Source organism: Camelus ferus, chromosome 28 (assembly GCF_009834535.1).
Source record: "Camelus ferus isolate YT-003-E chromosome 28, BCGSAC_Cfer_1.0, whole genome shotgun sequence".
NCBI classification, from domain to species: Eukaryota; Metazoa; Chordata; class Mammalia; order Artiodactyla; family Camelidae; genus Camelus; species Camelus ferus.
Window position 1 is genome coordinate 7,259,266 of NC_045723.1, and position 13,399 is coordinate 7,272,664.

Here is a 13,399-nt window from a genome sequence, read left to right on the forward strand (position 1 = left end):
TGGTCAATTGTATGTTTTGTGACTTTAACCTCAGTTAAAAGAGAAAATAGACCCTCATGGAGAAGGTACTAGTTCTAGCTTTCTCTTTCACTTTGCGGGCAACTGCAGCCCTGCCCTGATATGACCCTGTTCCTCAGTGAGGGGATGAGGGAGGCTGGTGTGTCTACCCTCTGACCAGAGCCCTTATGAGCTGAATTTATCCATCCTCAGCCTCCCCTTTCACTGCTGGAGAGACGCCACCAGCCACCTGTTCGCCAGCTCACCCCATGCCACCCCCAACATCTCAAATGCGACCTACCTCTTGAGGAAGGGGGTTGAAGGCATCCGTCTCCAGGATTGATCTTCTGTGAGCACAGACCCCACCCCACCCCCACGCCCTGATGGTCTAGGTCGCAGTTACCCCAGTTGCTCGGACCTCAAGTCCAGGAGTGGGCTGAGGAGAGAGAGGATGGACATGTTGTGACAAAAACTGCTCCGAGGGTCTCTTCTGTGCTTTCCTCCGTTCCCAGTTTTCTGAGCTTGATTCTAGAAACTGACTTATCAGTACTAGTCCCAAATCCTGTCTCCCAACCCTGTCCCTTCCTCTTCCCTCCCCCAAACAGGTTGTTTTCAGTTCTGGAAAGCCTATGGGGGAAATAGGGACAGAGATGACAAGAACCCTTCCCCCCAACCAAGGCATCCTGGGCACTGGAAAGAGTGACAATCATGGTGGAACCTGGTAGGGAGGAGGGAGGCCCAAAGACAGAGAGGTCCATTGTCCATGGAGGGGAAGGAAGGCCATAGGCCCCGTCCTGTGACACTGACTATGCCCAGCCACGGGACACGGGTGGGAGATGCTAGCCCCCTTTGGACAGCTGAGACCCAGAGGCCCTGCTGAGTTCCGGATGGACAGGGCAGACAAAAGACAAACAGAACTTGCAGAACCACAAGAGAAGGAAAAGCAGTTCAGTTTCTCTACCACCCCACTGCCCTCTTGCTGGCTCTAGGCTACAACAGGGCCACAGAAGAGAGAGAGCAATGATGCGAGAATCCGGAGGCCCTTAACCAGATTCCTAAATGCTTCATGTCTCGGGTCACACCTCCAGCGGAAAAGTAATAAAGAAAATGGCAAGATCCAGAGAGGACACTTCGGAGTCTTCCACGTCACCCTAATGAAAATGCTGGGAAGGTTTTGAATTTTCCATACGCCAAGACCTCCAGAAAATTTCTGTTCTTTAGACCAGGGCAATGATGGAACAAGGGGAGATAAAGAAAGACAGGGAGTGTCCATCTTTCTTCTCCAAACATATGCTCTCCACCTCTCCAACGCTCTTGGGCCTCCAATGGGAGAATCCTGGCCAGAGGGTGTCCTCTGGGATAAAAGAAATAGAAGGGTCAAAGGCCAAATGGAAAGGGACAAAGTATCTCACACTCACAGGAACACTAAGAGGTCTTTATTGCCCACCAGCCACCATCAGTTCCATCAGTTTCCCAGCCACATGCTGGGCCCTCTGGGTCTCTCCAACCACTCTGAGGACCCCCGAAACACATCCACAGTCCAGCTCTCTCCTTCCGGGGATCGAGGTGCTCCCTGGGGTAGACAGTGTGGAGGAAGGACCTCAGAGTGAGGGACAGGAAGACCAAACAACATTTCCTGCGGAGAAGGACAGGAGAGAGGGTCCCCTTTTGGCACCCACTATGAAAAGTTGCCCCGAAAAGGAGGGCAGGGTGGGAGGGGTCCCCTAAGTTACTTAAGGGATGGCACCCGTGGCAAAGAGCACGATGAAGAGGACGATGATAAAAACGATCACGCAGATGAGGACGATCATCTTCACATTCTTCCACCAGAACTTCCGAGCCACTTTCTGCGATGTGGTCTTGAAGTGCTCGGACTGTTGGGGATAAGGAAGAGTGACCCAGTGCCTCCTCCCACTGGAACAAGAGTACAAACAGAGAGACCCACCACCTGCCATCCATCTAAATGGTTAAGGGCTGAGTTGAGGTCACAGACTGCTAAATAAAACAATCTGGTGGCCACGTTCAAAGTTAGAATTCTTGGGCTCTCCTTGGCCCCCTGCCTGCCCCCTTCTATCTCTCTCTCTCTTTTTTCCTTTTAATGGAGGCACTGGGGATTGAACTCAGTACCTCATGGATGCTAAGTATGTGCTCTACCACTGAGCTATTCCCACCCCCTGCCTGTTCTCTTCTTACCCCTGCTCTGTCATGCAAACTGAGGGCCCTTTTACACATGCTCACTCCCAGTGTCATGACACTGGCAGCACAACCTGCCCTGGGGAGTGCGGACACCAAGGCTGAGGGGTGTAGACTTCAGGTGGACATATCTCCCTGGTTCCATGACTTCTGGCCTCTTGAGGACAGCTGAAGCTGGAGGAAGGGCCAGGGCAGTACAGGGGTTGGAATTGAGGGCAACTGCTCTTCCTTTCCCAACTTGAGTTGCAGAAATTAAGTTTCCCTGGGCCATGCTTCCCCAGACTAGACTGTGGAAAGAAACATGGAGTCCCAGGGAGTCAAAGGAGTTGTACTCAAGATTATACCCAGGACTCTGAAAAGCTACGGGCCAGTCGCTCCCTATGGACATGGAACCTTAGGCTCCAGCCTTTGCTGAACTTCAGAGTTACTTCCTCCCTGAGCAGCTGGCTTTGGCCTCTGGCTGGAGAGAGAGAATGAGACCTAGCAAGTTGTGTGGGAGATATTATTCTAGCCTTCAGCTAGCAGAGGACCCTGCGATCAAAGACTTTTACTGCTCTTCCCAGCTTCTTTTGAAAGCTGACTCAGCAGGACTCTTTCCATCTCCTGCCTAATATATCCTAGGGAAGGCCAAAGGCCCTAAGAGGATTTTTCTGGAGACAATATGTTTGCCCTGGGGAGGCCAAATGATTGTCAAAGACAGTCAGTTTCAAAGGGAAAGTCGGTTTCATAGGAGAGAAGCCTTCAGAAGGCACAGGCTGACTGAACCATCGACCTCCGAAAATGCCTCCAGGGTCCACCCGGCACCCCCAGCCCCAGCCCTCGAACCCATTCCCTGGACCCCAGTACCAGTCAGTGGAGTAGAGCAGGGGGTAGGATATAGCTCGGTGGTAGAGCACGTGCTTAACATGCACAAGGTTCTGGGTTCGATTCCCCGTACCTCCATTAAAATAAATAAATAAATAAATAAGCAAACAAACAAACTAACTAACTAATTAACTGCCCCCACCAAAAAATTAAATTAAATTAAATTAAATTAAATTAAATTAAATTAAATTAAAAAAGAAAAGAAGTAGGGGTTCATCTCACATCAATTCCCAACACAAGTGAAAAGGCAGACTTCCCTCAGGTTCTTTTTGTTGCCAAGCCCCAAGCCCCTAGTAATCCTCCTCCCCCGTCTTCCTCTGGCTCCCAGGGGGCTCCCCATCATCTCACTGTGGCTTCCAGATCCTCTGTCTTGTTGCGGAGATGGTCCAAGTTTTCTCCCCGGGCCAGGATCCGCTCCACGTTCTGGGTCATAATATTCTTGACTCCCTCCACTTCGCTCCGCAGGTTCCGCACACGGTCATCTCCTCCACCGCCACTGGCCTCCTCCTGAGCGGGCACACAGGGGTTAATCAGGCCAAGTGATGGAGGAACTGAGACTTGGCCCAGCCTCCTGAGGCCAGAGGAGGGGGAGGCCTAAGGTGGACTTCAGCTTTTTGTTATGCTTGAACTGTTTACAAAGAGAGGGTTTTCATGTAGTTCTCATGTAATCAAAAAAACGAATGTATTTTTAAGACCCAGATGGTGAGAGCCCGATGTCAGGGGACAGACCAGATCGAACTTTGTAGGTTTTCAGGGAGCCTGACAAGGACAAGAAGCACGCCATCAAATCCCACTCCACTGCTTCCTCACTCCTCAGAGGGGGTCGGAGGAGACATCTGAGCTGGATCTCTCCTGATGCCCAGACCCACCCCTATTTACCAATTCTCAGACTCCACAGGGTCCTCATTAAAAATGCCCATGCCAGCCACTGACCACCCTCACCTAGCCATATCCTCCCTCTCTCCAGGACAGCAGCTGGAGAGCTGTTCCGCGGGCCTCCTGGGCAACCTGACTGCTGAGACCCAGAAGGATGGCAGCCAGCCAGGCTCCAGGTCCCTCACGAGGCCCCACGAGACCAAGCCATTGGGCCACAAACTTCTGCTTTCCTCACCATTTAGCGCCACAAGCAAGCACCACGCCATTGCCTGCATAAGCAAGTATAAAATACAGAAAGCAGCCTGGACTTTGCAGGAAATGGAGCGCAAGTCCCCCCTGGCTGATGCCTCATCCCCAGGCTTCGTGATAAGGTTTTTGAACAAGGAAGGAAAAAAACTATTAAGCTCCTCCCTCCCTGACCCACTAGACTACCAGATACAGGCCAGGGGTGTGGGTCCGAAGTCAATTATCACAGAGAACCAACTTCTGGCTCTTTTACATAGCCCCGGCTCTTTTCCTCTTGCTCATGGAGAGGGGTGAATTCCTTGGACTCGGTGGAGAGAGAAATTCTTTGGGTTTCTGTACCGGGATAAAGTGAAAGGCAGAGGGGGGTTTCTGCCGCGGGGCTGGAATCTGCGTTGGGAACAGCAGAGGCGCTGCCCAGGAATGTCACAACACCCGCGGGCCGGCCGGCGGGAGGAGGAGATGATTCAGGATCCCCGACCCCAACCGAAGCCCCGCTCCAGGCCAGCACCGGGGTCAGGGGAGGGAGGGAGCAGAGGCGCAGGAACACCCGCCCGGGGCACCTCAGGGCTATTTGCAGCCAAGCTGTCAAAGAAGAGGGGCCACGGTCAGCGCCGGCCCAGCCCTCGGACTTCACCGCCAACTTTCGTTTCCTGACCCCCAGCACCCCCAGCCCCGTCTGGCTGGTCTTGAAGTCAGCCCCTCCCGAGCTCCCAGCTCTCTCACCATGTCTCCGAGCGGCCCGGGCCTGTCGGCAGCAGAACTCGCCTGGTCGGCTTCCTCCCGGGCGGCCGTCGGCTCACTTCCTGCTCCAGCCTCCCGCCCGCCCCCCGCCCGCCCCCCGCCCGCCGCGCGCCCCGGGCCGCTCCGGCCACACCTCGCGCAGGTTCCCCAGGTAGGCGGGCGCCCGCCGCTGCCCTCCCCGTCTCCTCCGCACCCGGGGCTGAGGCTTAAAGCAACTGGGCCACCCGGCACCCAATTTCTTCCTCCTTTTAGGAACAAGAAAAGAAAGATCCAGCAGCCGTCCTAGGCTTCCTGAGTTAGAAAGGGCAGCTGTGTCCTGTTTTTCCGTCCTGAATGTCTGACCCCCAGTTCTTAGAGACTGGAGTCAACCAGAAGCACCCTGCCAGACCTTGTTCACAGAGAAACAGAAGGCAGACATATGCACATTTCTTACTGGACAACCCTTGTTGCCATGTCTGTTTTAGGGCGGGGAGAAGAAATCACTAAAACCCCGAAGTCTGGAATGCTGTGACCCTGGGCTCTTGGTGTCAGAAAGCTGAGGACCCTGAGTGAACCTCTTCACCTGTCTGGGTTTTGCAGGTGCCAATGCTGACCTCCGGGGGTCGTGATGAGGACCAAAAGGGGAGCGCATGTCATACACCTAGCCCAGTGCCTGGGATGGAGGGCTGCCCCCTGCTCAGGTCAGGAAGTAATGGCTCATCTACTCTCCTTTGCTTCCAGAGTTCAACAACCATGCACATCCCTTTAGGGGCCACCCCACGGGCTGGTGACCCCACAGAAAGAGTCAGGTGATTGCCCTATGGACCGGAGAAGGGGCCCAGGGCAAAGGATTTTTCCACCAATCTGGCTCCAGGCCAGAGAAAATCCACTCTTCCCAGATGGTGTTTATCAAGACAGAAGAACAATAACAGGGGCGTGCAAAAAGGAACAAACATCCCAGAGGAAGTAACAGTTCCAAGGGGGAAATGTCAGCTTCTCTGACAAATGCTTTTTTAAAGGTTCTAGTAAATTTTCGACCTCTACAGCGTTGTGAGACACTCTAGTGTCATTTATTATGAAATCTGATTCCCAATAAGATGAGATTATTACTGTCTTCTGCAGATCTGAATTTTGGTGGACAGCAGCAGCCTGCTTTCCCAGAGAATGTGGCTGCCCACTCCTTATCATCCTTAGAAAAGCTACTGTGTAGCCAAGCGGAGGTAGGTTGGAATTTGTGATCTATCCTTGCGCCGTCCAGTAGAGTAGCCACTGACCACAGGTGGTTCTTGAACACCTGAGATGTGGCTGGTCTGAACTGAAATGTGATATAAAAGTAAAAAACTCCCCGGATTTCAAAGACTTATTGTGAAAGAAAGAATGTAGACATTTCCTTAGTAATTTTATATACTGATGACATGTCGAAATAATGTTTGGGATATACTGAGTTAAATTTTTAAAACAGTGATAAAATCAATTTCACCTGTTTCTTTTCTCTTTTAATTTGTCTAACAGAAAAATTTTTTTAATTTTATGTTTTATTGAAGTGTAGTTGATTGACAACGTTTAGAAAATTTTGAATTATCTTGACACAACATTGTAAGTTGACTATAACTCAATAAATAAAAAAAAGAAAAATTTGAATTACCAATGTGATTCAAATTGTATTTCTAGTAGACACGCAGATCTATACCTTAATATTTATATGACCTTGGACAGATTTATGTAACATCCCTAAGCCTCAGTCATCTCGTTGTCTGTCCTTGGCACTTAAAAAACCCTCAGGAAATGGTGGCTTTTGCGATCACTATTATAAAGAATTCCAGGTACTGAGTGAATTGGTGGGTAGGGAAACATGAGAGGTACCAAGAAACAAAAGGCCAGAGTAGGATGTTTGAGGAGAGCAGGAAGAAGTGGCAGAGGATTCCCAGGGTGGGGAGGAGAGTTACGACACTTGAGGAGTCACTGGGGTCTGCTACGCCACTGCAAGGTTTTGACATACATTGGTGTCCCTGAGGGAGCGGACCCTTGGCCTAGACCCAGCAACCATCAGGGAGATTCCAAAGTGCCTACAGTTGGGCCTGCAACCAGATCATCTCATCTTCACCATATAGAATGGCTGCAGGCTTGGCCTCACCTGTACGAACATTACAATGTTCGCCTTTGTAGAAGACCACCTTGCTAACAGCCTCGCAAGGTGAGAGATTCAGTAAGGCACCGAATGATGTGCTGTGAGCAGAAATAGTGCTGTGGGCAGGGAACAAGAAGGGAACAAAAGTCACTGATTCCTTTACAGTCAAGGAAAGCTCTATCCCAGAAGTGGGATGCCAATCACTTCGTAAGGAAAAGCTGCTAGGTGGTGGGAGCTGCAGCCAAAGAAGCAACCGCTTTGTGATGAAGCGTGTTCTCCATCCCTGCGTGATCAGAAGATCTGGGCATCAGATCTACTGCTCCCTGGCTGTGGAGTCTCAGGCAAGCCGCTTCCCTTGGGAAGCCTCTGTTTCCTCATCTGCAAAATGGGAATAAGAATGAAAGCTGCTTTGCGGGGTTATTAGTAGGATTAAATGCTACGGGTGTACATTTCTACATTTCTGCTAAAGCACTTTACAAATGAAAAAGGAGACTCATAGAACAAATCGAATGAGGAAATAGGAGAAGAGGAATATGATCAGCCTGCAAAGCCACCAGGCAAACTTTAGGGCACATCGGCATGTATCCCAGTCTTATTTATAACCTAAGTGTGAAAAGGCTACTTGTACCTCTCAGGGAAAAGGCTAGAGAACAAGGAAGAAGCAGATTCAGGAGACTCAAATGGAATTGCTCCCTGAAGGATCATAAAGCTCTCACCACTGCTAAGATCTCTTTTGTCTCCAAACCCCCCTTGATAGACTGTCACGCCACTGGCCACCCCATCTGTGACACCGTCACCCACATCTCTCTCAGTGTGCATCGTTCCTTTCTGACTGTGCCCTTGGAACTTGCATGTTCTGCCCTTAGCCACCTTCTGATTCCCATCTCTCTCCTAGAGCAGTAGTTCTCTATGGGGTTGGTTTTGTCCTCCAGGGGACATTTGACAATGTCTGGAAATATTTTTGATTGACACAACTGGAGGGGAAGGGTGTGCTACTGGAATCTAGTGGGTAGAGGCCAGGGATGCTAAATTTCCCACAATGCAAAGGACAGCCTCCGCCCTCCCCTACCTGCCAATGACAAAGAATACACAAATCCAAATGTCAACAGTGCCAAGGTTGAGAAACCCTGGTCTCCCTAGGGAAGTGCAATCAATGCCTTTACAGTTTCAACAGCCATTTATGGACAATCCCCCAATCTGTACCTCTCTCTCCATTGCCATTGCTGCCTCTTCAGTGCCCTGGACAGTCCACAGACACATCCCACAGCCAAACCAAACCCTTTATCATTTTCCTATGTTCCTCCTCCTGGATAGCAGTTCCATTCTGCCAGTTTCCCAAGTTAGGAACCCCAAAGTGATCCTAAATAGACGACGGAGCATCACTAAGTCTTGGTGGTGTCTTTCAAATCCACCTCCCTCCTTTCCACACCAGCTCCTGCTTCCTAGGTAATGCCAGCGCGATCCCTTCTCTGGACATTTCCATCCACCTCCAAACTGACCTTTCTTTTCCCATCCATTTCTTGTGAGGCTGCTTGTTATCTTCCCCAAACATCGAGTATGTTCCACACTGCCCTCAGGGTAAAGTCCAAACTCCTTAGCTTGACATTCCAAGATTCTTCTCAACCTGCATTTTGAAGCCTACCTTTCATGAGACTTACCCCCTAGCCCTTCAGTTATACTAAATTACACGCCCTTCCGCAAACACACCATCCCCTTTTATATCTTTGCTTAAGTAGACTTGTCTCATGATGAGTGAATATCCTGCTTCATTCATCACTGCCTGTGGAAAGTCTATTTGTTTTTAAGACATTGCTTCCATGAAGCCTTCCAGATTTCCCCACTGAAGTTAACTTCTTCCTCTTCTGATCACCATCACACTGTGTCTTTTATAGAACCTATAATATGCTTTGCCATTAACTGCATACACATTTGACTTCCCTGAGACTCTAAGTTCTGTAAAGGCAGGGGCTGTGTCTTTACTTTGGTACCCCTCATAGAAAAGAATATATATCCTGCACACAGTAGGCACTCACTAAATGTTTGGGGTATTGGACTGAGAGATCTGAAAGAGGGCTTCTTTCTCTATAGTGCAGACAGAAAGAAAATTGTATTAGAAAAGACCCATGAAGAAATACCTTTTGTAAATTTTGGACTATTTTATGTAGAAATGAATGCTAAATGCCATGAGTCTCTTTATGTTGGTCCAAAAAGGATAAACTGGAAACTAACCCCTTGAACAGAAACAAGTTAAAAGCATGGGACGAAGAGGTGCGAAGCTAGCATAGCTCTTTCAGTAGCTGATTTCTTACTCAGAATGTTCTGTTCACCCACAACTATTAAGAACTTTTGATTTCTCTCTCTCCTCTAAAAGTTGTACTCGTTCTTTAAAGCCCATGTTTTCAAAAAATTTCCTGATTTCTCCAGTGTAATTCATTTCTTCCTCATAGCACTTTGAACCTTACTTAATCCTTTTAACTTCCTATATTCTATTATTATTCTATTATTTCTATATTCTTTTTATTATTATACTTCTACAGGACAGAGGCCATGACTTACTCATTTGTTTCCTCCTCTGTAACTTGTTCAATTCTTGGCACATAATAGACCATAAATGCTGAACTTGATAGAATTGTCTAATTTTAAGTGCTCCTGGAAGAGTAGCCCAGAATTCCCAACCCACCCTGAATTCACTTGGACTGGGATTTGACAGTGGATTAGAGGTCTACACCCTAAACAGGTTTATGGTTTCCAAAGTGACTTGGCCCAACTTGACCTAGAAGTGAGCCAGACCCTCACCCTCAGGAACTCTGTTAGCCCAGTGATTCCACTTGCCAAACATACCTGTGCCCGATAATCGAACTCTTGCCACTATAGTACAGATGTTTTTACTGCTTCGTGTGAAGAAATGGGATATATGCACACAGCCCTTCTGCATACCCACGTGCGATGGCTGATCACAGTTGTTTTAAGAAAAACCACTTGTGCAATTAAACTGTAAGCTCAACCAACCTTTGTTTTTCAATCAATAGACTTTATTTATTTATTTTTAGTAATACAGTCAGTTCCCATACACCACTTCATGCTCTCCCAGTTCTCCTATTACTAACATCTTGCTTTTTTTTTTTTTTGGATTTCAACCAATTTAATATGTATGCATTTTTGTATATAATTCTATAAAATTTCATCACATGTATAGATTTGTATAACAACCATCACATTAAGGATACGGAATTTTCCCATCACCCACCCCAAATCTCACTAACATCTTGCGTTAGTGTGGCACATTTGTTACAATTGATGGGCTAATATTATTAACAAAGTTCATAGTTTATTTTAGGGTTCACTCTTTATATTATAGATTCTATGGGTTTTGACAAATATATGACATGAATTCACCATGACATTACTACAGTATCGTACAGAACAATTTCACTTCTCTAAAAAAATTCCTGTGCTCCTCCTATTCATTCTTCCCTTCCTTCCCCCAGTCCCTGGCAACTACCAATCTTGTTGCTATCTCCATAGTTTTGCCTTTTCCAGGATATCACGCAGTTTGGATCACACAGCCATTTCAGACTGCTTTCTTCCACTTAGCAATATGCACTTAAGTTTCCTCCATGTCTTTTTGCGGCTTGATAGCACATTTCATTTGATCACTGAATATTCCATAGTATGGATATGCCGGTTTGCTTTATCCATTCACCTACTGAAGGGCATCTTGGTTGCTTCCAAGTATGGGCAATTATGAATACTACTGCTGTATATTCACGTGCAGGTTTTGTGCAGACAGAAGTTTTCAATTCATTTGGGTAAATACTATGGAGCACTATAGCTGGATCATACAATTAGAGTACATTTAGCTTTGTAAGAAACTGTCAAGCTGTCTTCCAAAATGGCTGTACCATTTTGCATTCCCACCAGCAACAAAGCAGAGTTTCTGTTGCTCCACATCCTTGCCAGCATGTTGTCAGTGCCATGGATTTCAACCATTCTAACAGGTATCTCGTTGTTTTAATTTGCACCCCCCCAACACAAATAAGATGTCAAGCATCTTAGTTTAGTTTTTTTTTTCTAAAAGAAGTACTATTTTACCTGAAAGGACATTGGACAAACTGTGGTTATTCAAACTGGTGCATTTGGCAGGTATTTTCTCAAAAATAAAAGTTGCTGGTTCGTTCAAGGAAAACAATAGACAGTATTTGTTGCCAATGATAAAATTTGAGCTTTCAAGTGAAAATTAGAATTTTAGAAAACTTGTATCTGCCACTGGCAGCTTCCCGACATTTAAGAGACTCTGCATTTAGAAGAGCTGCATAACTCAGTGAACCAGTGTTTTCCAAATAACCATATGTATGATTTTACAAAATCATGTGTGAGTAAATGGGCCATTCAAAGCGCAAGATATACCAATGATTTTAATGTAATAAAGCATAAAGTTCATTGATATGATTTCTGATTCCACATCTGACTAACCTTTAAAAAAATGAGCACTTGTAGATTTAGGTGTAATATCAAAGAATATCCATAGTTATCTAAATAGACCATAAAAGTGCTTTTTCCAACTAAGTATCTGAGAGGCCGGATTTCCTTCATATACTTCAATCAGTACCACCTCACAACAGATAGAATGCAGAAGCAGGGATGAGAATCTAACTTTCTTCAAGTAAGCCAGACATTAGAAAGATCTGCATGTGAAACAATACTCCTCATTTAATTTCCTGTGTGCAAAATATACTTTTTTCATAAAAATGTTATGTAAATGTGTAATGTGTTTATTACTTTTTTTTCTTTTGAGTCAACACATATTTTAAACATTTCTGTACATTTCCAATACAGTAAATATGGAAAAATATAACCCGTATAAATAAAAACTCTTTGGGTTCTCAATAAAGTGTGTAGCAGTTATGAGACTGAAAAATATGAGAACTGCTGCTCTAAGATGCCTTCCTCTGATCCTGCTGGCCAATCCCACTGCAGAGAATTAGATGTTACAACTCTGTTCCAGATTTCACCTCTCTGGCTGTGGAGAAAAGGGAACCCTCCTCCACTGATGGTGGGAATGCAGTTTGGTGCAGCCACTGTGGAAAACACTATGGAGATTCCTCAAAAGACTAGGAATAGACTTACCATATGACCCAGGAATCCTGCTCCTGGGCATATATCCAGAAGGACCCCTACTTCAGGATGACACTTGCACCCCAATGTTCATAGCAGGATTATTTACAATAGCCAAGACATGGAAACAGCCTAAATGTCCATCAACAGATGACTGGATAAAGAAGATGTGGTATATTTATACAATGGAATACTATTCAGCCATAAAACCCGACAACAATAACGCCATTTGCAGCAACATGGATGTCCCTGGAGAATGTCATTCTAAATGAAGTAAGCCAGAAAGAGAAAGAAAAATACCATATGAGATCGCTCATATGTGGAATCTAAAAAAAAAACCCATAAATACAAAACAGAAACAAACTCATAGACATAAAATACAAACTTGTGATTGACAAGGGGGAGGGGGGTGGGAAGGAATAGACTGGGAGTTCAAAATTTGTAGATACTGACTGGCATATGTAGAATAGATAAAATTATTCAGTACAGCACAGGGAAATGTATACAAGATCTTGTGGTGGCTCACAGCAAAAAAAATGTGACAATGAATATACATATGTTCACGTATAACTGAAAAATTGTGCTCTACACTGGAATTTGACACAACATTGTAAAATGACTATAACTCAATAAAAAAGTTTTTGTTTTTGTTTTTGTTTTTATAAAAAAAGACTTCACCTCTCAAAGAATTTCCCTGATGGACTACTCTACTCACTGCCCCTGTTCTGCATCCCCTCTGCAGTTACGTTGTTCCGGTTTCCCCTGCAGCTGTCAAACCTCTGGTTCTTGGCAGGTACTGGAAGAATGAATAAAGGAACTCGCACACTCTCTCTGGGCCAGTGCAACCCTTCCAGGTGCGTCCTCAACTCGGCGCTCAACCTTTCTGGGAAGTCTGACATCTGCGCCCGCACTGCTCACTGCAAGGAGCACCGCAGGGACACAACAACCTGGAGAGGCCTAATGGGGGCGAGGAGGGACCCAGGGAAGTCGCAGGCACTCCAAGTCTTCTTAGGTTGAAAGCGCGGAGAGGCCTCGGGACGCCTCAGCGGAGAAACAGGTCTTTCCACAGAAGACCTGCAGGTCCGGTGGAATCTTCATTCCTCCCGTGTCACCCGGTTAGGCGGGGCTCGGCCACGCCCCTTCGCAACCGCCCCGCCCCACCCCGCCCCAAGGCCCCTTGCTCCGCCCTCTGCCGCCAAGCAGGGAGTCTGCGGCGGCCAACTAGGGCCCTTCACGACAATTCCGGCGCTTTCCGGCCGG

The 13,399-nt window shown here is 46.8% G+C and overlaps 1 protein-coding gene across 2 annotated transcripts; it reads right to left on the minus strand.

The window, feature by feature from the left end:
* Nucleotides 1-1,411: 1,411 nt before the first annotated feature.
* On the minus strand, nucleotides 1,412-5,054 carry VAMP8 (vesicle associated membrane protein 8). Of its 2 annotated transcripts, none has more exons than XM_032469502.1 (3): nucleotides 4,900-5,054; nucleotides 3,403-3,561; nucleotides 1,412-1,871 (listed from the first exon to the last, which is right to left on the minus strand). In XM_032469502.1, exons 1-3 carry the CDS (start codon nucleotides 4,900-4,902, stop codon nucleotides 1,731-1,733), a joined length of 303 nt encoding a protein of 100 aa, XP_032325393.1. In that variant the 5' UTR covers nucleotides 4,903-5,054; the 3' UTR covers nucleotides 1,412-1,730. The 2 variants fall into 2 exon arrangements, with proteins under 2 accessions (XP_032325393.1, XP_032325394.1); XM_032469503.1 differs by lacking the exon at nucleotides 4,900-5,054 and adding an exon at nucleotides 4,166-4,184.
* Nucleotides 5,055-13,399: the final 8,345 nt, after the last annotated feature.